Source organism: Perna viridis, chromosome 4 (genome assembly GCF_037379345.1).
Source record: "Perna viridis isolate PV_CMFRI_1.1 ecotype Kerala chromosome 4, ASM3737934v1, whole genome shotgun sequence".
Classification (NCBI taxonomy): Eukaryota; Metazoa; Mollusca; class Bivalvia; order Mytilida; family Mytilidae; genus Perna; species Perna viridis.
In genome coordinates, this window is record NC_142448.1 from 32,525,942 (window position 1) to 32,547,914 (window position 21,973).

The 21,973-nt window shown below is 32.7% G+C and overlaps 2 protein-coding genes across 2 annotated transcripts; both read right to left on the reverse strand.

The window, feature by feature from the left end:
• Positions 1-825: 825 nt before the first annotated feature.
• LOC148619790 (UPF0489 protein C5orf22 homolog) lies at positions 826-14,444 on the reverse strand. Its single transcript, XM_088580060.1, has 4 exons — positions 12,861-14,444; positions 11,742-11,803; positions 7,921-8,046; positions 826-5,604 (listed from the first exon to the last, which is right to left on the reverse strand). The coding sequence occupies exons 1-4, from the start codon at positions 13,168-13,170 to the stop codon at positions 4,459-4,461; spliced, it is 1,644 nt and encodes a 547-aa protein (XP_088436186.1). The 5' UTR covers positions 13,171-14,444; the 3' UTR covers positions 826-4,458.
• A 1,051-nt stretch (positions 14,445-15,495) lies between these two features.
• Positions 15,496-21,401, reverse strand: LOC148619791 (uncharacterized). The gene is made up of 4 exons (XM_088580063.1): positions 20,903-21,401; positions 20,360-20,421; positions 18,258-18,383; positions 15,496-17,472 (listed from the first exon to the last, which is right to left on the reverse strand). The coding sequence occupies exons 1-4, from the start codon at positions 21,330-21,332 to the stop codon at positions 16,378-16,380; spliced, it is 1,713 nt and encodes a 570-aa protein (XP_088436189.1). The 5' UTR covers positions 21,333-21,401; the 3' UTR covers positions 15,496-16,377.
• Between the last annotated feature and the right edge of the window lie 572 nt (positions 21,402-21,973).

The following is a 21,973-nucleotide window of genomic DNA, read 5'->3' on the forward strand; positions in this document are numbered from 1 at the left end:
TGTAAAGGACATAATTTAATTTCTGTATCACTGTATTTGCACGGAAATATTTCAATCGAATGGTAGAGGTTTGTGACAGAGTTATCTGCCCCAAAAATATTTATTTCAGTGCATTTCAATGAAATTATTACTCAATTTACCAAAATGATATAGAAAGATCTGTCTGTTTTCCTTGATTCTGATGGTGCAAATTGTCAAATTAAGCATTCAAAATATTGGGTTTTTCACACCATTTTTTATATGTTTTTTTTTCACTCAGTGCCTGATTCTTCCAGACTGTTACACAATGTCAGCACTTTTTTTTTACAATACTGAAACTAAGTCACCATAAGTATGTACATTTAATTTAGTCATCAGCATGACAATTCAAGTTTAAATGATACCAAATAATGTACAACTAAGTCACATTTTTATCAAGGATTTGTTTTGTTAGGAAAGCAGTCATTGACTGTGGGAAAGTTGATTTTATATGGATTTTCCCCCGAGGAAACCTCAATTTCTGAAAAATCCTAGAACAATGACTTGCTTGAAATGACATTTTTCTTTAAACATCTTGTTGCAGTAGAAAGACAATAACAGTGCACAGACTTGGCAAAAACTTTGATATACCAATTCGGCTCCATTCAGGGAAAATGCTCAGCACAACCTTGCATTTCCCACGCTCTTGAGCCCATCCATATATCACTTAATGTCAAGTCAGTGCACAGTGATTGTCTATATACAGATATTTTAAAAAGAACTAAACTCAATGATTTTATATCTTCAGCTTCCACAAAATCCAGTTTTCTACAATTATAATGCTTACATAGTAATGGATAAAACAGATTTGACAAGGTTATATAAATAAATTTTAATTTTAAAGAAAATAATCCTCGGGGTATTGACCATTAAGTACATGAACATATATATTGCTTTGTTTAAAAAGATGGTGCTGGTGTGGAGAGTCTTCGCTGATACAGCTATCCACTAAGTATTAAGTATAATGTCATGGCTGTTAAAAATGAGTTGTTCTGGAGTCATACAAAAACATTTTAAATTAACCACTAAAATTATCTTATCCATAAATTAGACCTACTAATTGTTTCAATAAGTAAATCAATGTAGGGTCTAAACAACATTTCAATTACCTTTCTGTTCAGATTACTTTTTCAGAATCCTTGGGTTCACCCCATTTACATAATTCTGTCACAATTAAGAAAGCTGAAATTTGATTGGTTGATCAAAAATATCTTCTGAACAGAAAACAGAATTGAGTGTTGTTAGACCCTACATGCAGTAAGTGAATGGTGCTGTTAAATATATTAAGTATACTTTCAAATTACATGTACATTAGTATATTGTGATGACTGATAAAAATACATTGTTCTGGAGACATACATATACTGTAATATTGATTGAAACAGATCTTATCCAGTAAGTACATTTCTATACTGTCATGACAATGCTAAAAAATTCTGCTAAAATTTGTATGATACAATACACTAAATATATATATACACAATGAACACATGTTCAGGACACTAAATCAATATTTGAGGCATTTAGTGTTTTACAATGGTAAGTAGGAACCAAATTTATTCACTCTTAAAATAAAAACTTAAAAAAAAAACAAACAGGTAAGTTCAACTCCTGACTTATGTGAAACAAACCTAGTCTACATTTCAAAGTTATTAAAACAAAGTCATTAGAAGATACCATATATAGTATATGATACAAAATTACAATGAACTACCAAATTGTAGATACAATTCTACATGTAAATGAATTGAATTCAGGACACTGTTTAATTGTTATGGAGTGTAAATAAAAATGATAAATAATGAAAAATTACATTGAAACCCGTCAAAACCAAAGCTCTTAATATAAGTTTTGGACCAATCTGCTCCTTAGTAAGTACATAGTAGAGGTAACCTTGGGCCCAGTTAAAAAAAAATGTGTGTCTTTCTACTCACCCCAAATATTGTTTCAGCTAAAAATAGTTTACCCTAAGGTTTTTTGTATTGTCATTTTTCAATAAGCACTCTTAAAGTCAGAATGTTTTTCCTATAGACTCAATGAATAAAAAGGAAATTGAAATAAAATACTCCCTACTACCCAAGGTTCAACACTTACAGTAGTCCGGTACTCCTGTGCCACCCTAATTTGCGAGAGGACTACTTAGAAATTTTAATGGGAAGTCCTTTGGGCTACCTTAATTACTGCAATTCTTTTAAATTTTCCTATACCTAAAGTGGGTCGCAAGATTAAATATTGAGGACTACCTAATTTATCGATCAAAAAGTCCTTTGGGCTACCTTGCTAGAAAAGTTAGTGTCAAACCCTGCTACCTCATTTTTTTCATAGAAGTAATAGGAAACATATTTATTTTCAGCCATATCAGATTAATCTCATTTACCCATTGGATTGTACAATGTAAGTGTTGTCATTGTATGAGCTTGTGTATATATGATCATGGGTCCAAAACTCCCATTCAAAAGCTATAAATAGTAGCTGGTTTTTCATAGAGTCAAGACCACAAAATCAATGAAAATCTCTTTTACATAAATATGATGATGAAACAAAAGGCTCCAAGGAGCCTGAATCACTCACCTTGTTGAATTTTGCTTTCAAAGGCAATAAATTAAAACAAGAAATTGTCCAACAATTCTGACTCAAGAAGTCTTTGGTGGGACTTGTCACAAGATCTTTTCAACCATTGAAAGTTTCTTTTAATCTATCATAGTTTTCAAGATATTGACTGAAAACTATATAAAAAAAAGTCATTTTTCCCCTTTCAAGGGCAATAACTCTTACAAGGAGTCTGAAGACTTTTGTACTCCTAATAATATGGATCATTTCAGCTATTGAAAGAATTTGGATAAACCTAACGGTTTTTAAGATGTATGTGAAAAACTACTGTCTGACCCCTATGTTCTATTTTTAGTAACTGCAGCCATGTTTTTCGACAAATCAAAAATCCCCACATCAGTTCTATGCAGTATACCCCAAGAAACATTCATACCAAGTTTGGTTTCAATTGGTCAAGCAGTGTCAGAGGAGAAGATTTTTGAAAGAAATAATATTAAAAATAGCAAAAATCGTTGAAAAGGGGCAATAACTCCAACATGGCTAAACGGAATAAAACCACAATTTGACCAGAGATAGATCTCATCATGCTGAACACTTTTACCCCGTCAGAATTCAGCTAAACCTAACAGTTTAGGAGATATATTTGAAAAACTGACCCCTATGTTCTATTTTTAGTAACGGTGGCCATGTTTTTCGACAAATCAAAAATCCCCACATCAGTTCTATGCAGGATACCCGAAGGAACATTAATACAAAGTTTGGTTCTAATTAGTCGAGTAGTTTCAGAGGAGAAGAGTTTTGTATAATTGTTAAGGACGATGACGGACGCCAAGTGATGGCAGTAGCTCACATGGCCTTTGGCCAGGTGAGCTAAAAATGATGATTAACTATTTTAACAAGTATAATAAGTTTGTTAATAACACAAAATAGATAACTACATTGTTTACATTTCATATTTTTTAGTTTCCATTAAATCAGTGTATTTCTGACACATCCATATTTTGTGATATTGCACACTTTGCGTTTTGATTACAAGTAATATTGCACAGCTGATATCTGCTGTTTACATTCATGATAAAGGTGTTTTATAATATAGCAAAATTATCAGAGCGAATATCAATTGGTCAAATACAGTGTACATCTAATAGCATTTGCCTAAATCTGCTCACTTTAAAAAGGGGCATCCAAAAACAAATACAAACAATGACTCAAAACAAAATGTATACCATTTTTTTTAAAATTGTGATGAAGTGAACTCACTCATTGGGAAATTCTTAAAATTTCTATAGAGAAATGTAATAAGCAATTATGTCAGCTTTGTGCATTTGATATCATGTTTTATGGAACACTTAAGAAATATCAACCTCGGTCAATATCTCTTTTAAGTGTTCCATGAAACATGATACATGTATCAAATGCAGTAAGCTGCCATAATTGTATAGTATGTATCATACTGATGTACCTTTAGCAAACTATATACAAATCAGTTTTCAGTAGAAATTAAAACAAAATAATGATTTCATTAAAATATTCTCACTGTACTCAAATGAAAGTATAAATACAATGTATAACCATTTGATGCAGAAAACAGAGCTAGTAAAATAATTGATAAATGGCCATGCTATACTCATAATAGCCAAAGACTTACCACACCTGTTAAATGTATTACTTAAAAATAATGAAACTAATTTAGAATTACATATAAGTTTCACAAGACATAAATAAAACAGATTTTAAAAGGAACAGTCATATTTTTTTTCATCATCAATTTTATACTTACATTTTTTCAACAGAATTTTAATATAATCATTCACTGTTTCCTAATTGTAACAAAGATGTAGATAATCCCTGGATAAAATTACCCCAATGTTATTCAAACCATTTATTCCCCTACAAATGTTTCATTACTGGTTTCGGTCTGGAGAGCCATCCATTTATCCCACCTAAAAGACCATTGTCATAATGTACAACACAACTATGATCAAAAGTCTTATTCAACGATGAAATAATATCAGATTCTATTTGTTTCATGTACCTTCTTGGAGTATAACCATCACGGGAAGACCTACAAATTGTTACTAATTTTACAGATTTAGATTTCATAGAGTACAAAATATTCTGCAAAATTTTGGTTCGCTCTGAAATATCTTTTTTTGAAGGATTATGTACAAGAACATCAGATTCTGACTCCTTGTTATTCCCTATGCAAAGACCAAAGGCACTAGGAAATGTCAACTTAAAAGTCTTAGGCGATGTACACAGGCAAAAGCCAACTCTCTGCATTATTTTCACCTGCTTGGAACTGAGTTTTTGAAATGAATGTACTAACTCACTTATTGCATACTTCACAGCATGGAGTTGCTTTGAGCATAAATGAATCTTTTTATTTCCCCAGAGTTTCTTTTGAAGAAATACATTCACATCTGAACTGGTTTTGGAATGTGAAGGACATTTGTTCCCTTTTGTTGCAGGCACTTTAGGATTTTGGCATGAATACATATTCTTAAAATAATCTAAAGCTGTCACTAAAATACTGTCTGCATATTTTTCTTGAGCAAGAGATTTAGGGCATATTAGTTTCTTTAGATATTTACTGATGTGCTCCAACTCTATGTCTTTGACTCCTGAATCCAGTAAAGGTTGTGAAGCATAAACACACCCATAATAATCTTCATCAATATCTAATATTAATTCATCCTTTATTGGTAGCCATTTTGAATTATGCAAATATTCTAAAGCAACATCTTCTCGAATGTTCTCAACTGTGTAAGTCCTCTTCACATTACATCTACCTCTTGGTATTTCAATAAAATTTAAATCATCTGAGTCATAATCTACATATTCACATATTTTTGATGGCTTTGGGTTTAATTCACACAAACAAAATACTTGAAAAAATTCTCCATCTTTATCCTTAACATTTGCAATCCCTATTTGGCTCATAAAAAGTTCATAGGTTAAATTGCCATGGCTTTTCTGGTCCCAGACAGGCCAAATCCAAACAACTCTTCTAATCAGTCCAGATATAATTGCTTCCTATAAAAAGGACAATCAAATGCATAAGATGTACACTTGTATAAAAAAGCCCTAATTTCTGTAGGCTTCATGAGCTAAGATTAAAAACAAGATGTTTTTTTGTTGTTGTCAAATATCACCATTTTTATTTGCACTTTATTCTTTCCAAATTTTTAGACATCAAAAGTAAATCTCTTTCTAAAAACCAGACAGGTTCAATAAAAGCAGTAATTCAGTTAATAAATTATCTAAGATGTTTTGGGGTCCTAAAATATTCTTCTCATTGTTCTGTAAAAAGTGTGAAGTTTTTTTTTCATATTTTAATACTTTCTATCATGATTTCAAGAGTCAAGTCCCATTTCATAATGCATATATATAACGAAAATTTTTTTGATTTCCTCACCTTTTTTACCATGAATCAACGCTGCCTGGTTTTTACAAATACCCACACTTGATTGTTCGAATATTTAACATGATTCATCTTAGATTTATACCATTCAAGAACCCTTTATTTTTCATTTTCCAATATTAAAAAAGCATAAGGTGTACACAGAAATATAACCTTTCATGTGCACACCCCAAATATCTGTTACTGTAGTATGAACTAAAAACTTCTTGTTTACAAACATTTAAGAGTTTCCTAAGTGTTTTCTTAATATGGTAAGAGAAAAAGGAGGTAGGGACACTATGTTTCATGAAAAAAGTACTTTTACATTCCCCTTAAGAAAGTGTTGAGATGCCAGCATTTTAGTTATAAAGTCAAGTTACATTTTTTCAGGGCTGCCAAGCTTTCAAGACACAAATGCGTGAGATTTGGCAATAGTTTGAGGGATCAAATTCAAAGGCTAAAAACAACAGATCAAAGGAAAATGTTGCCAAATCAGCTTTAAAATGTGTGAGACTTGACTGGCCTGTTTTCTTTTGTTTTTTTGTTTTTTTTTTGTTTTGTTTTGTTAATTCTTTTATCAAATTTCAGCGACTTATTTGAAAAGTTATCTCCCTTTCATATGTATTTACATATTTGCCTTTTTAATAGTTATGTAGTTATCTCCCTTGTATATTTATTTAATCCATGCATGTCTTTCACAAGTGAAAATGTATCTGTATATGCATACTATCATTATCAGCAGTTTTCTAAGATTTTTAAGAAATTTTAGATTTTCTTACTCAAAATTAAGATTAACTTTACCACACTTACTTTCCAAACTTAACAAATCCCTTAAAAAATTCAAACTCTCTACTTGCCAAAGAGAAAGAGGGTGATAATTATCAATTTTCCCACACCAAAAGTGGCACTTCCCCTGAGTTACAGATGGAAAAGTAGAATCCTAGAACACAGCGTAATAATTACAAATCAGAGAAAGTAACTTCCTTGTTGTGATGAATAATTCATCATGATTATTTCAATATGTTACCACGTAATAAAGGAAATCAATTTTGATATGAAAGGCATTTCCAAGATAATCATTGTGGTCAGAGACAATAGAATATATTGTGGACTTCAGAGCAATGAAACAAACCAATCTATAGTGATTTTGTACACTTGATAGTTCAATTAAAAAAAACTTTATTTGATTATTTTGTACTGTACATATAAATTTCAAATTTAATCAATGACAGATGACACTGTAGCTATCCATCTCACATACACACATACTTTGTGAAGACAACTGTTCTGAGATCAGCCATCATATTTTGCTGATATTTTGTTAAGTTACATATGCATGTAACACACACAATTTTGTACATGTACATAGTGGATAATTTTAGACCAAAATTTTGATTTGACAAATTTGATGGGAACTCTTGGATATAAAGCATAAAGTTTATGGCATTGGATTTAACGGCAGGGGGACATATCACTCTTGTGGCAATCTTAGGCAAAACAAATATTATATCTATAGCCTGCTACCCTACCTATCCTATTTTTGTGCCTACCCCAAACATTTTATGGCCATTTTTGCTTACGCACTGTTAAAGTCTAGATTGTTTCCCCATTAACTCAATGTAAAATGTTTTTGAAAAATAACTATTTTACATATCTACTGAGATGGACAGTAATCACACAAAGCAGAAATCAATTTCAAATCATTTTTTTAAAATGATTTCCTGCAATGGATTACCTACCTTCCTTTTGTGTAGCAGGAAACTAGACTATTTTTGGCCTTATTACTTACATGTATTATTTTGCTGAATCAAATGTACTTATGATGTGACATATCTTGGTGAATTTTGTTTTAGAAAAAGGTTTCATTGTACCTCAAACAACATCATTACAAGAGCTTGGGTCCCTGTGATATAAAAACTAGTTTACTAAATTGGTAAATATATACATACAATTATAAAGACATCATTTCTCTGCATCAGTAACTTGAAATCTTGTCTTGTCTTTGGCCATCTAAATGTTGGATAATCAGGAAAGTGGTTTGGCACAGCCATATCTCCATGTCCATCAATATGTAACTACAAATACATGTTCTACAATTTCATCTAGTTATGATCATATACATATAATAAGAATAGATTTGGTGAATATGGCAAAGAGATACATGTACATGTAATAATCCCACTGGGATGAAAAATGTTAGCTTGAGACCATCAATGAGTCTTCAAAGAACGTAAAGGACCCTCACATCACAGGGCAGGCTGCAGCTGGCCCCAAAACAACATTATACACTAGTACAGCTAAAAAGTTGCCATTATAGATTCCAGCAACATATCAAAGTACTCATGTACTGAATCAATTCATATTGTTTTAATTTTTACCTCTGAAAAATAATTAAATTTCATAAATAAGGATGAGATAAAAGGCAAGACCCAGAAAAGGCTTAAATGTATCAAATTCAAGCTTGTTGTAAACTGTTCATATTGAACTTTTTGGTTTAAATTCACCATTCTGACTACAAATGACATTCCATTCATCTTTAAAATATCACACAAAAATTCACATGGCATCCTAGCAGTGCATCAGTTTGCGTAATATTCAGTTTCATTGAACACCTAGAAGAATAAACACAATATCCTGCATAACTGCAAACAATTAGTTGGCTGTTTCCAGTTTCTAAATTTTCATGTCAAAATTCAATTTAGCCAACTCTAGGTTGACACCATTCATTGTCGCCATTCAGATTTTTAAAATAATCATGTCATTCATCGATCAGTATACGTGTACCAGTAGTGACTTTTTTATCTATATTACCGAAAATATGCCACAGTTGTCTCCGGTCAGAATTGGGTATCTCTTGTTTGTGTTTATGTTGATGCTCTTGATCTCTTCCCATCTCCACTTTATAAGCTTTACTAGCAGCTTTAAGACTTGTATCAATAGTTCTCTTGGTTTTGTGTATCTTTTCGCTTCATGAAATTTTGACAGTTTTTGACAATGTATGATGTGTTACAATTAAAGACATAATCTGAATTTTCAGAAAATCTCAATCATTAACTTTTAATTCTATATTTAAAATTTTAATATTTTATTTTATTGCAATGAAACTGGTAAGAAAAAGTCTTTAATCTGTTACAACATATCAAAATAAATATGACAGTCATAACTTTGGGTAATAGTTATTACACATGATTTCTTCTTATTGCACTGTCAATTCATAAAATTTAATGAGCAAAACTTAAAAAAATCTTAAGTTGCTGTCTTTGTAAGAATCATGCAAAATCTGAAAAATGTGATACACCCCAAAAAAGGCTACATATTTTTATTTTTGTAATTCAGTTGTTTTATGGGTCTATATTATGAAATGTGTAATTATTCATTTGAATCTGCCAGCTCTTAGGAGATAATCAACCATTGAAAATCCAGTAGATTCTAGTGTATTTGAGTGTCATTTACAGAGTTATCTCCCTTAATTTTGAAATATACAGTGCATTCTATATAATTTTAATCTCCTAAGAACACGGGTTATATGAAAAACCACATGTTCATCTCTGTTTACTATGACATTTCAAACAAAATATCAAAAATAAAAATATGTAGGCTTTTTACCCATGAATCACATTTTGCATGATCCTTAGCTGAGTGCCACTTAAAATTTTGGTCACATTTTGGAAATATACTACATGTATCTAAAATTCTATACACTTAAAACAGTTCTTTTAAATCCATTGAATGCTTTACAGATAAATATTATATTAACAGCCTCAGTTTTTTTTTCACTAACCCACCTACCATTAATTTGACCAAATTGGAAAAAAATATGAAAATTTTGAATCATTTTTTATTCCTCTAACCCAGTATTGCTCACGCAGAAAAAAAATTCATGCATAACTGCATTAAAGAATCTGAATTTATGCTATTTTTGATAAAGTAAGTTTTGCAAATTTTTTTACAAATTCAATTGTTGTCAAGATAAAAAAATGTTACAATTGCTACATTGTTAGATGATTTCTAAGTGAAACTATTTTTTATCTTAAAAGGTTGGTATTGAAATAGAAAATCAACAGAGGTTGATTTTCTTTTCGTCCTCCTACCCATGGGTTTTATCCAAAAAAAGGAAAATAAATTGTAAATCTGAACATGTAATCATAATGGCCAAAATAGAAATTAAAACATTAAAAATAGTTTTAACAGAATTTTAAAATTCAAAATAATTTCAATAATTATGGAATCAATCTAATAAAAGACACTTTAATTTCTACTTACATGCAAACTTCATATATAATACTAAAATGTATATCAGCATATACTTGTATATGCTAAATATTAACTGCATTTATTTAAAAAAAAAATTTTCCACAATTTTGTAAGACCCAAATGTAACACTGATCTGAAACTATTTTATAAGTGACACCTATTAATACGCGGGGGAGTCATCTGCTGTACCAAGAAAGGTTTTACCTGTACAGTAAATTAGTCACTTCCTTCTGTATATTGGAACTACAGGTGATGCTGGGGATGGGGTCCTGTTAATAAGGGGACATTAAGCAATAAATACCAGGCATTGGATGCCAGGTATGAGGTATGCCACACATTGCTGGGACCTGTACTGTAACATGGAATTACATTTAATATTTTAATATGACTTCAGTGTTAGTATTTGTATGTCAATGGAACTATTTTCCTGCTGCATTGTAAGATATAGTTTCAGATGCTAACAGGCTTTACAAATCTATAGACTCTGGTGGCTGCTATATGATTACCAATTCTGATCTTCAAACTCAATTGAAAAAAAAAAGTTAATTCAAAGTGAATGTATTATAAAGTCACAAAATTCCTTCGATTTATGGTACATGTCACATTTCACAATCTTCATTGTACATACAGTGTAGTACAGATTGTACATGAAACATGAAAAAAATAAGTTTCAGTGAACCAAAACATTTATTGGGTTTCAAATCATCATAATGTATTAAACTTGTATTAAATACATGAAATAATACTGATTTACTGTTTTTTTTTTTAAAGAAAATCTTATTGTGATTTTTTAAAAATTAAGTTTTCTGGACAGAAATGCATATTTTATGCAATGACCACTGCTTTTTAATTGTTTTTAGAAAATACTTTGTTCATTAGCAGTGTCACATTGTCCTTTCAAATTAAGAAAACGTAATTTGAGATCCTTAGGTGAATCTGCTAGATGCATGGGAATCACTGAGATGAGACAAATTACAATACTGACCATTTAGATCAAATTGAGCTACCAATGGGAAAACAGAACTGAATATTGATTAACCCAAAGTATTCACATAAATTCAAAGTTAACTAGACAATCTCCAATTTCATTTAAAAAAAAATCCTGTCTTTCTGAGACTGATGTTAAATCTAAAAAAAAAATTAGAACTATTTAGTGTTTATTCTTAAACAATTAATATCCTCAAAACATGTCAACAAAATGATATACAAATGTACGTGCACATGTGTACATAAGGAAAAGGGTGATTTACTATAAGTGAGAGGAGTAGAAATAATACAGCAGGGAATGTCTATACTTCCTGCAGGTACATGTAATATGTTTTTAAGGGGACAAAATATCATTAAAAGAAATCTCATGTTACTTTTCCAGGTTTTCCCTAAAATCCTTTCACTCAACAGAGTTCCACAAATCAGAAATGGTAACTGGAACATGTTGAAAGTAAAGTTTCAAAAAAAAAAAAACTAAAAGGACATTTTAATTTGATCAAAATGCAAAGAATTTGAAGAAAATACTTACCAGAGTGTTACCACTTCGAGATATTGCCCTCGCATTTGCTGCGTCAAACCAATATGGAATTACTGAAAGCAATGATAAGAAATTTTAAAAAACAACCAGAATAATGTAAGGTTTCCAGTCACACAACAATGTACAATTAAAAAAAAAAAAAACATATGGAAATTATAGTGACAAGTTCTGCTGCTACATGTACTTGTAGCTTGTATTCAACTTTATGGCATACCTGTTGACCTTTTGAATGCTCATTAAAGAGTGAGATCTCCCTCTTTTCCGCTTTTCTAAGAGGGAGATTTAGAATGATGACTTTGTTCATAGAAAAAAAAATTTTGCCAAAAAATCTAAATAAAATCTATGATAAACTCATTAATCTACTAAGGGTTTCTAATCAAAACTTGATTAATTAGTACAACAAAAGGATTACTTACTGTATTTGTTTCTCAATGATTATTATTTCTTATAAACATTGTATTTATATCAATTTGATAACAGCCATTTAGAACATAATTTGTACAATATTTCTACTAGTTAGAGAAGATTATTTTATTTTATTTATTTATTTTTTTATTTTATTTTTTTTTTGGGGGGGGGGATTTCAGAAAGAGGGAGATTTGTCTCTCCCACTTTGGAGACTTTCTCAATGAGGGAGATTGACCCAAAAAGAGTCCCCCTCCTATAAAGGGTCAGTTAACAGGTATGTAATGGATAACATATAACTCTCACTACTAGTTTTTATACTTGAATCATTGACCTAAAAATATATAAAGGGCAAACAGACCCACTTTAATTCAAAGTATGTACAGGTTTAATCCCTTTTGGCATTCGGTCAAAACATAAAATATCTCCAGCACCGAATCCTAAAAGGGTTTTGTAGAGGTTTAGCTGTGATGAAAATTGCTGACATTGCAACAGTGCTAACTGTCATGCATTCTGTGTGAGACTAACATATTTTGAAACTGATAAGGTGAAATTTTCCTTTGATCTCCCCATCTTTTGCCAAATCTCACACATTTGTGTCTTGAAATTGAATGCTTGGAAGCCCTGGCATTGACAATAGGACATAAATAGTGAAAGGAGGGCACTTTCAATAGCAATGCAGGACTCAAAATATTGTTAACAAACCTTCATGGTGTTCCTCAACAACAAACAAACTGAGAGGTATATTAGGTCCAGGTCGTCTGGTCCAGTTACCTCCCTTCGCTCTGTATACATTGGCATGGAGTAATTTTTTCCACGGAACTTTGATTTGCAGCGGTACCCCTCTTATATATCTCTTCCTTATTTCATGAGGACGAATATCAAAATAAGTTTTGGTCGTATTATAACGCAGTAAACAGAAGTAAAGCAAGATAAGAGATCCGCAAACTGACACGGCAAAAATATTTCCAAGAATAGCTCTTTTAAGTACAACTTTCATCTTGCGGATAGACATTTACTTAGTTTGAAACAGCTACGCACCAACATGATTTGCTGTTCGGCAAACCAGAGTCCAAAATGACAAAAACCTTCCAATATTCCTCAGGTGTTCGTCAAAATTGACATGTCAAAAACCATACCGGAAGTAATCGAGAAATTGGAGTTATCTCCCTCATACTATTTGAGGGTCTTCAGTTTACCAAATTATCTCGGCAAGCTTGGTGATGAATAGAAATTCACAAGCGTCTCAACGACAAAAATAAGATAGAATCATGAATCTCCGGAGAAACTTTTTACTTGCAAATCCGTTTTCAATTAAACCGACAGCTGTTCCCCCATCGATAAAGTATGTGTTTAACATTGGTTTTGCCACAGCCAACGGTTACAAACATCATTACAATTTGATGATTTATGTTTTATTTTGTGTAAGGCACATGCTACTCGAGGAGGGAGAGGGGCTGCAGTTTTATGTTTACGTGAGCGTGAAAATATTTTGAGTAACAGCCGGAGTAAAATAATTTGAAAATCTACATTGCTAAGTAAGGGGGAAATATTGAATCATATTTTTTTCTGTCCATTGCTGAGTAAAAAAAATTCAAACAAATTTTTGCTCAAATTCGGAATAACTTAGTTTTGTTTTTATTTCAAAATAATACAAGCCCCGAACCCTCTATCAGTATGATAATGGTCGGTGCCTAAGAATAGGCCGAGAACTTGAGTAACACCTCATTATTCTCATTTTGGCTTTTCTCTCCTCAAAGTAAAATATATTCAATACATCTAGAAAACAACAAAAATGAGCAATTTAAATGTATCCTTAGATATTTATTGATTGCATATACATGTATAGGGAACAGCCATTTTTTTCTTACTGAAACATTACATGGATTTTCATAGTAATCTACTTTAAAAATTAAAAAAAAAAACCTTGGACATTACAATTAAATTTTTGAGGTATCAACATCTTAAAAAGGCAAACTTTACAAACATTTTGGTGGTTATTTTTTGGAGGTTATGGTGTATAAGTACTTGCTTGGATAATGCAATAAGACCTCTACATTATTTTTATTTTGTTTTTTTTTTTAGTATGTGCAACACCTTGTACACATTTTGTCAGATTTTTAGACACAGAAATAGGGGATATACTGCATGATTCAAAATAAACGTTCTTTCAATTGATTAGTGATACATACATGTTAGTATAAACCGTGTGATTTGGAACATATTCAGTGCATGATATTAAAGCATAAATCAAATAAATATTTTTATATATTCCCTGGGACGTTTGTTACACTATACTCGGCGTCACATAAATAACATACTGTTAAAATTTGAATAAAAATATTTTCTACGACTTTATTGACACCTACCATCGTTTAAATTGTCTTAAATGACTTGCTCATTCGTTTAGCCAAACGGCTTCTCCCTACACATTGAATCGTTAAATTCCGGTCAGATTTTAATTCTAGGTGCCAATATTTACATTGTAAAAAGTCGGCCATGTTTACAGTGATCGGGTTGCTAGGAGATGTTGTTTACGTTTAAATGGTTTGTCCAAAAACCGAAGAACCCAGAATGCACTTCGGCGTTATTTCGGATATCTCGGATTTATTTTACGCGAACAACGTACAATACCGAGAAGTTGATCAAGCAGACGATTGTCACTGGAGTTCGACGGGAACTTACGAACTTCGTTTGTAAACAAATCGTCCCGTAAAAACCAACATGGCGGATATTAGTATGGGATTTTCCCGTAAGGATTTGTTACGCATGATTTAAGCTAATAAGCGACTTGTTTTTGAGAAGCTGTATGGCTAAACGAATGAGCAAGTCATTTAAGACAATTTAAACGACGGTTGGTGTCAATAAAGTCGTAGAAAATATTTTTATTCAAATTTTAACAGTATGTTATTTATGTGACGCCGAGTATAGAAATACCTTGAATTATAGGATAACTTTTGCCTGGTTATAGACTAATGTAAAATGGTGAACAAATTTTGGCGGCAATTCTTATCCACTCTCGAACAGCGTCAGGGCAGGACCCAGGAACTTTGAAAAGAAGGTGCCAGCCGAGGTTCCTCAGTAAAAGGGGGTGCTAGAACATAATTTGCCATTTTTTAATCAATTTTACACATGAAAATGACAAATTTTTCCAATAAAAAGGGGGTGCAAACCCCCTGCAACCACTCAAGATCCGCCACTGAACGTGTAGGACTAGTATAAAGCAAGGATCATTTTCGCCCTGAAATGCATATAGTATCTGTATTCATAATAATTCAAGCATTTAAGAGTTAAACTAAAACATAAAAGAATGGAATAATTTTGCTATAATCAATGGAAGTTGTTTTTTTTTTCTTTTTAAACTACACAAGTACATTGAGTGTAGAGTAGTTGCTCGATCGCTATCACACTTTTTCTATGGTTGTTCGACAAACGAGAAATAAATTATGTGTGGCCAAAATGACCTTAAATCACCTAGTTCAGGGCCGGATCCAGACACTTTGAAAAGGGGGAGTTGCCAGCCGAGGGTCCTCGGAAAAGGGGATGCTAGGATATTATTTGCCATATTTTGTCAATTTTACACATGGAAATGACAAATTTCTATTAAAAAGGGGGTGCCAACCCCTGTACCCCTCTGGATCTGCCACTGTAGATACCAAAATAACTACACATATGAAATACACACGGATGCAGAATTGTAAGTGAAAACAGCATGTATCGTAGACAGTTATCCCCCTTTAAAATCTTAGAACTAGGACCATGCCTAAAATAGGGCTTCATCAGTTCTCTGTTTTTCTATATTTTTTAAAAAGAAAGTTGCCTTTTTGTATTTCGAATTTTTAGTCTTTTTTTAAGCATTTCATCACAGCTGGAATTTTGTTATATTTTAACTGAGACTCTTATGATCGAAAATGCGAAGGTAGCATGGTTCACGCGCGTACACTATCTAGAATGGAAATGGTATTTAATTATATGAAAAGAGAATTACATGCGAATTGTTAAGTCAAAACAACTACTGTACCTGTATGAAATAATACTATTTGTTTTAACAGTAAACAGGCTTTTCGTTTAGAAAAAGTAGATGAGTAAATATAGAAACTGGAGTGACCAAACTTTTGAATTGGAATTGGTTTGCACCAATTACCCGTTTAGTCAGATATACCTGAATATCAAATAAAAATGTACTGAACAATCTATATATTGAGAACATACTGAACCAATATCACAAAGTGTCTTTCAAGTATGACCTATTGTACCACCCATTCTTATGTCCCAATATGTGTCGATCGTAGTTCAGTATAAGTCGTGGATTGAACGAGTACAGAGCATTTAAAATTTTTGCTTCTATTTTTGATGCTAAGAATCTCGGCGCATTGCCGTGTCTAACGCTCCGACAATACGTTATAGTTTTCACACTTTTGAGGAATAATTGTTTGATGAATTGATCTATAATCCCGATTTTTGTGCGAACTTCTTTTGGTGTCGTTTGGTGAGACCGTACAAACTTGTGTTCCTCACCGAAAGATTTTGATCCTTGACAAATACCAAATTTTCCTCCGGATTTGACCGTAGTGGTAAGACAAAACCCGTACAGTTTAAGGCTAGCTAACTGTGACTCTTTTCTCTTGTTCAGTATCGATGATAATTCTTTTATTAAGAAATCTAGAAATGACGTATACTTGTCGCATAAATAATTGGTATTTTCAAGCTTGCGTCGTAGAAATTTATAGATTTCATCTTCCATTTTGAATTTTGGAGATTTAATTCTGCCTTTACAATTCGCAAAAGGCCCCGTTTTGATCTTAGTCGTCAAATTCCGTCTGCACAGCTTTTCTGTTTGCGAGTATTCAATAGCTTTCAGCAAGAGTCTGTCCAAGTATATTTCATCCGGGATGGATTTTGGACATAACACTTTTTTAGTGATGTTGTCGATTTTCAGGAGCACTTTTCCCTTATCGTCAGGAATGGATCTTTGCAACATGGCTGTCGGTGAAATGTAACCGAAATACGAAGCATCAATATGAAGAATCACGTCATTTTGAGGCAACCACGATTTCATATTTGAATACTGCAACAGAGACAAATCTTTGAGACTTTCGACTTCGATACTAACTCTGGACTTGCATTGCGATGACAGTAATTTAATCTTAGAGCTTCTCGTCCCACACACATTCTTCTTACACAAACAGTATCCAATTTGGTTCTTGGTTTCAAACATTCCGAACTCTAATACTTGTTTTTGGTAAGTGCCTGAGATCCCAGCCCATGTTGGTCGAATCCATACTATCCGTTTGAAGATGCCAGTTAGAACTGCTTTCTGAAAAGAAAACAAGGAAATAGATTAGCTATAAATATATTGTCAGCAAACGACCGTGAATGCGCTTATCTTGGCGAAAAATATGGTTTTGTAACGCGATAGAAAGGCTAAAATAAAATGGTCTTTGTCCATCCAGGCGTCTGTCCATCATATGAGATAGGCAATAGGATTTAATAAACATTTTGTGGGAATGTTGGACACAAATTGTTCTTGTTGCCATGTCACTTTCGTGGTTTTTTAATTGGAAAACATCTATTGTTATGCATGCTTCAAATGTTATCAGCGGTGAGGAACAATTAAGTCGTTATATCACGAAAATTTCCGTTATGAGTAAGGTGCCGTTCGTAAAAAACAAAAAACGTAGTATAACGGGGTGAATACCGGGGGGGGGGGTGTCCAGACACTTTGATAAGGAGGTGTGCCAGCCGGGCTTCCTCAGAAAAAAAGGGTGCTAAGACACAATTTGTCATTTTTTGGTCAATTTTACACATGTAAATGACAAGTTTTCCAAAAAAAAGGGACAACCCCTGCACCCCATATGGATCCGTCACGCACTAAATATGTCAAAGAACCCGACAGGGATGAAAAATGTCGGCTAGTATGAATGTACTTCGGGAATTGATAATGGACTGTATAATTCACGAGTTGGTACTGTTTGAAAAGGAAAACAAGGGTATCAGTTGTTAGTTGGTGTGAGTGTATTGTTTTAACTTTGTTCTCGTTCGAACGGCTGTCCCGCATAAATTAGCTTTGGATATCAATTCAAACTCGATGCTTAAGCATACCATGATATATGTTCCTTTGCTTTGAAGTAAAAACAACATTTCGTGCTCATGTAATGGTACTCTATGGAATGGGAAGTGTTGAAAATATGGTGGCAGAGTTAACTCCATACTGTTACTAAACAGTATCTGAAAGAGAAAAAAAACTATAAATTCTCCATTTTCTTGAAAATATCAAAGTGATGCATCGTGCAACTGCAATATTTTTTAAACCTGTGATGTAAGAACATGATTCTGGGAATTAAATCTCCTGAAATATTTCATACTTTTGTTAACATTAACAGTACATTAGAACAATGGCAACTGTTTATCAGCGTATTTGTATGGAAACGCATATGGTACATCCCTTGTAAGGATACTTTATGGCAAATAAGTCAGAATAATAAGTTCTGTTGTGCGTTATAAGCTGGAATCAAGTTATCATGTTGAAGATAGCATGTCGGAATGACGTAGAAAAAAAATTAATTACAATGTCGACTTGCTAATAATAATGTAATGACATATTAGTAAGATGTCGACAAGTTGAATTCAACTTGTTTATTGATGATGTCAACATATAACGTCAAATTGTTCATCTTGTGATATATCATCATGTTGAAATCAACATGTCGGAATAATAAAGCAAAAATACGATTTACAATGTCTACTTGCTCATATAAATGCAATGACATAAAAACAAGATGTCGACATGTTGATTTCAACATGACAATTTATCATCATATATATACAAGTTGACATAATAAATAAACAAGTTGAATTCAACATGTCGACATCTTACTAACATGTCATTACATTAATATTAGCAAGTCGACATTGTAATTCATTTTTTTCTACATACTTCCGACATGTTATCTTTTACATAGTGATTCAATTCCAGCTTATAACACACAATATAACTTATCATTCTGACTTATTTGCCACAAAGTATCCTTACAAGGGGTGTACCATATGCGTTTCCATATATTTGATATATGGTGAAACGTATGGAAACGCATATGGTACACCACTTGATAGAAAAAAATCAACTAATACACGACACGAAGACACATTAATGACCAACATTGACATTATATAGGGCGAAATCGTTCATTTCTTACCAAGTATCGAAGACAACTTGGAAAAAGTGGACAAATATCCGAAATCGGCAAAATTACATCAAGGGAAGAAATTACCAAAAAACATGCTTCACTCTTAAATTATTTGTTGAAAATTTGTTAATTGATCTCGAACTTGATAACACAAGGCAATAAATACACGAACGCTCATAGCGTGCGTTTAAACGCACGATAGAGGAACGATGAAAAACAATCATATCAACAAATATTAATGAAGAAAGAAAAAATCGGAAATAGAATTAATGAAAGTACAAAATAATAGCAACAAACAAATAAAAAGTAACAATTCAATAAAGGAAATAATGAATGTACAAAAAATAAACGAACGCTCCCAGCTTGCGTTTAACAAACGTTCCTATCGTGCGTTAATTAATAAACGAACGTTCCCAGCGAGCGGAACGCTCATATTGTGCGTTTAAGGAGGTAGACCTAGGGTAAGGGACACGACTCTTACAAATCATTGGAACGTTTGTGTTCGGCATTTAATATCTATTTCATGTAAGCATCAAAGTTACTTGGTCTGATTTAATTCTGTTTCAAATGAAAGCTTGATAGGCTTTGCTGAAATTGAATATGATACAAGCACATCACTGATTTCAAGAGTTATGTCCCCTATCCTAGGTCTACCTCCTTAAACGAACGCAAAACAATTAGCAAACGAACGATAAACGATGCGTGAACGCTAAAATGGAAAACTAAAAAAAAACTGTCGTGATATTGTATTGAATATGGCAATTTATCACATCAGGGACTTTATATTACACTAATATACACTCTCTGACCATATTCATTCATTAAACATGTTATAATCTGGTTTTCTTTTATACTGGTTCTCGTAATTACGCCTCTCCTTTATAAAATCCTGGATCCGCCCCTGCAATACGCCATAACACGCGACTAAACTGGAAACAGTGTACACATCAGTACCATAAAATAATAATGCATTTCTATTAATGTATCTTTTACATACGAAGTATACAATGGTCTTACCAATGTATTGCCTTCTTTCTTGACGAATCCAACTTTCACTAAAGATAACCAGTATATTAAAGCTGAAAGTATTAAAAAAATCAGTAGAAAAAAAACAGTTGTATTTGACCAGTAGACTAGACTTGAGTCCAAATATAATGTCAACAACCCCAGAACCGTGCTTTGATTTTATCGGGACATGATAAGCTTCCTGATATTCTATTGTCCAAGCGTGAAACGATTGTCCGCCATTGACTTCATCTTAACTTCTGGTTCTGTGCTGATCCAAGCATCCCTGAAAATCTTCATAAATTAATGGATAGTAAGTACAGCTACTAATGGATGTAAGAGAAGTAATGACGAGGTAAAGATAAGGGACAGGAACAAATCTATTTCCCTTAAGTATTGATCATGGCTATTCGTTCTCACTCGATCAGTACCAAATGTATTAGCATGTACGAAACTGATTATACAATTTATTGCTATTACTTGTCTTCATTGGGAAACCTTCAAACCCTTAGTGATATTTCTTCTACCAAGTAAAAATGCCCATTAAACACTTACCTTTTTCGTTTTCCTCTACAACGTTTACTTGCATATTTGCATTTAACAAGAAAAGACGTAGTCCATCTAAAAGAAGTGGATCATGAAGAAAATCAAACTGTGTAGGTGGCTTTTGAATTTGAAGAGCCACTCCATCTTTCTTGGCGTTCTTGACTACATGTTGTCGCGGCGCCACCAATGGTTGAGGCTTATTAGCTCGCAGTCCCCCAGGCCGAGGTTTAACTGCGTTGACAACATTATGCAAAACATAGTCCTGAGGTCCTCCTTGTGGTTTAAACACAAGTTTGTCTTTAAGTAATAGAGATGGGCGTTTTGCAGTCTTCGCCCGGTTATAATTGAATATAGCCCTTTTCCCGCGACTCAGATAAATGACATACGCAATCAAAATCGTTCCAAAAACGAACAAAACAACTTTATCGACAAGCTTCATACTTGGTCCTAGAAATGTGCACTATGGGGATTAAGATTAAGGTAATTGTGACTTGAATACAGACCTTAAACGAAGTACCATATGGTAAGAATTAGCACCGAAGAGGAAAACTGTATTTTATGCTGGTGTATTGGTGATATTTAACAATAATCCTTCATGTTTAGTGTGCAATATAAAGCAACAGCTTAAACCTCTGGAATATTTCAAGCAGTAGCAAATTAAATTAAGAAATCTAATCCTCATAAGTTATTTGCAATAAAACCTGTGCTAGGTCTTAATCAAATAAATTGAAATGAAGTTTATTACATAATTTACCTTTGGTCCAGGTTAGCGAATCGATGTGATGAGACTTAATAAAGAACTTCGCGGAGCGTAGCATGATACGACCGGAGCAAGTCGAACTTGGGGCTAATAGTTTTTTGACAAAGATAAGAATAGGGACTTACAGTTTATTGTGATCACAGCACTGGTTTGGGCACAATTTAACACAAAATTAGAAATTCAATTAAAGGTAAAAAATGTTCTGCTTTAATGGTGATAATCAAAGACATTTGCCTTGGATCCAGTAACTACAGAAAAACGTAAGAGATGTAAATCTTATAGACAAACGCAGCCAGGAATTTTCACGAGGAATTAAACAA

Excerpts from the sequence above, each read along its gene's own strand:
- LOC148619790 (XM_088580060.1), bottom strand. The coding sequence starts at position 13,170 with ATGTCTATCCGCAAGATGAAAGTTGTACTTAAAAGAGCTATTCTTGGA. Across the intron at positions 11,804-12,860 it reads TGTTGAGGAACACCATGAAG|TAATTCCATATTGGTTTGAC; the intron begins GTTTGTTAACAA and ends CATTGCTTTCAG. Across the intron at positions 5,605-7,920 it reads GAAATGATGTCTTTATAATT|GAAGCAATTATATCTGGACT; the intron begins GTATGTATATAT and ends TCCTTTTTATAG.
- LOC148619791 (XM_088580063.1), bottom strand. The coding sequence starts at position 21,332 with ATGAAGCTTGTCGATAAAGTTGTTTTGTTCGTTTTTGGAACGATTTTG. Across the intron at positions 20,422-20,902 it reads TGTAGAGGAAAACGAAAAAG|CTTTAATATACTGGTTATCT; the intron begins GTAAGTGTTTAA and ends TAATACTTTCAG. Across the intron at positions 17,473-18,257 it reads GCAAAGGAACATATATCATG|AAAGCAGTTCTAACTGGCAT; the intron begins GTATGCTTAAGC and ends TTTTCTTTTCAG.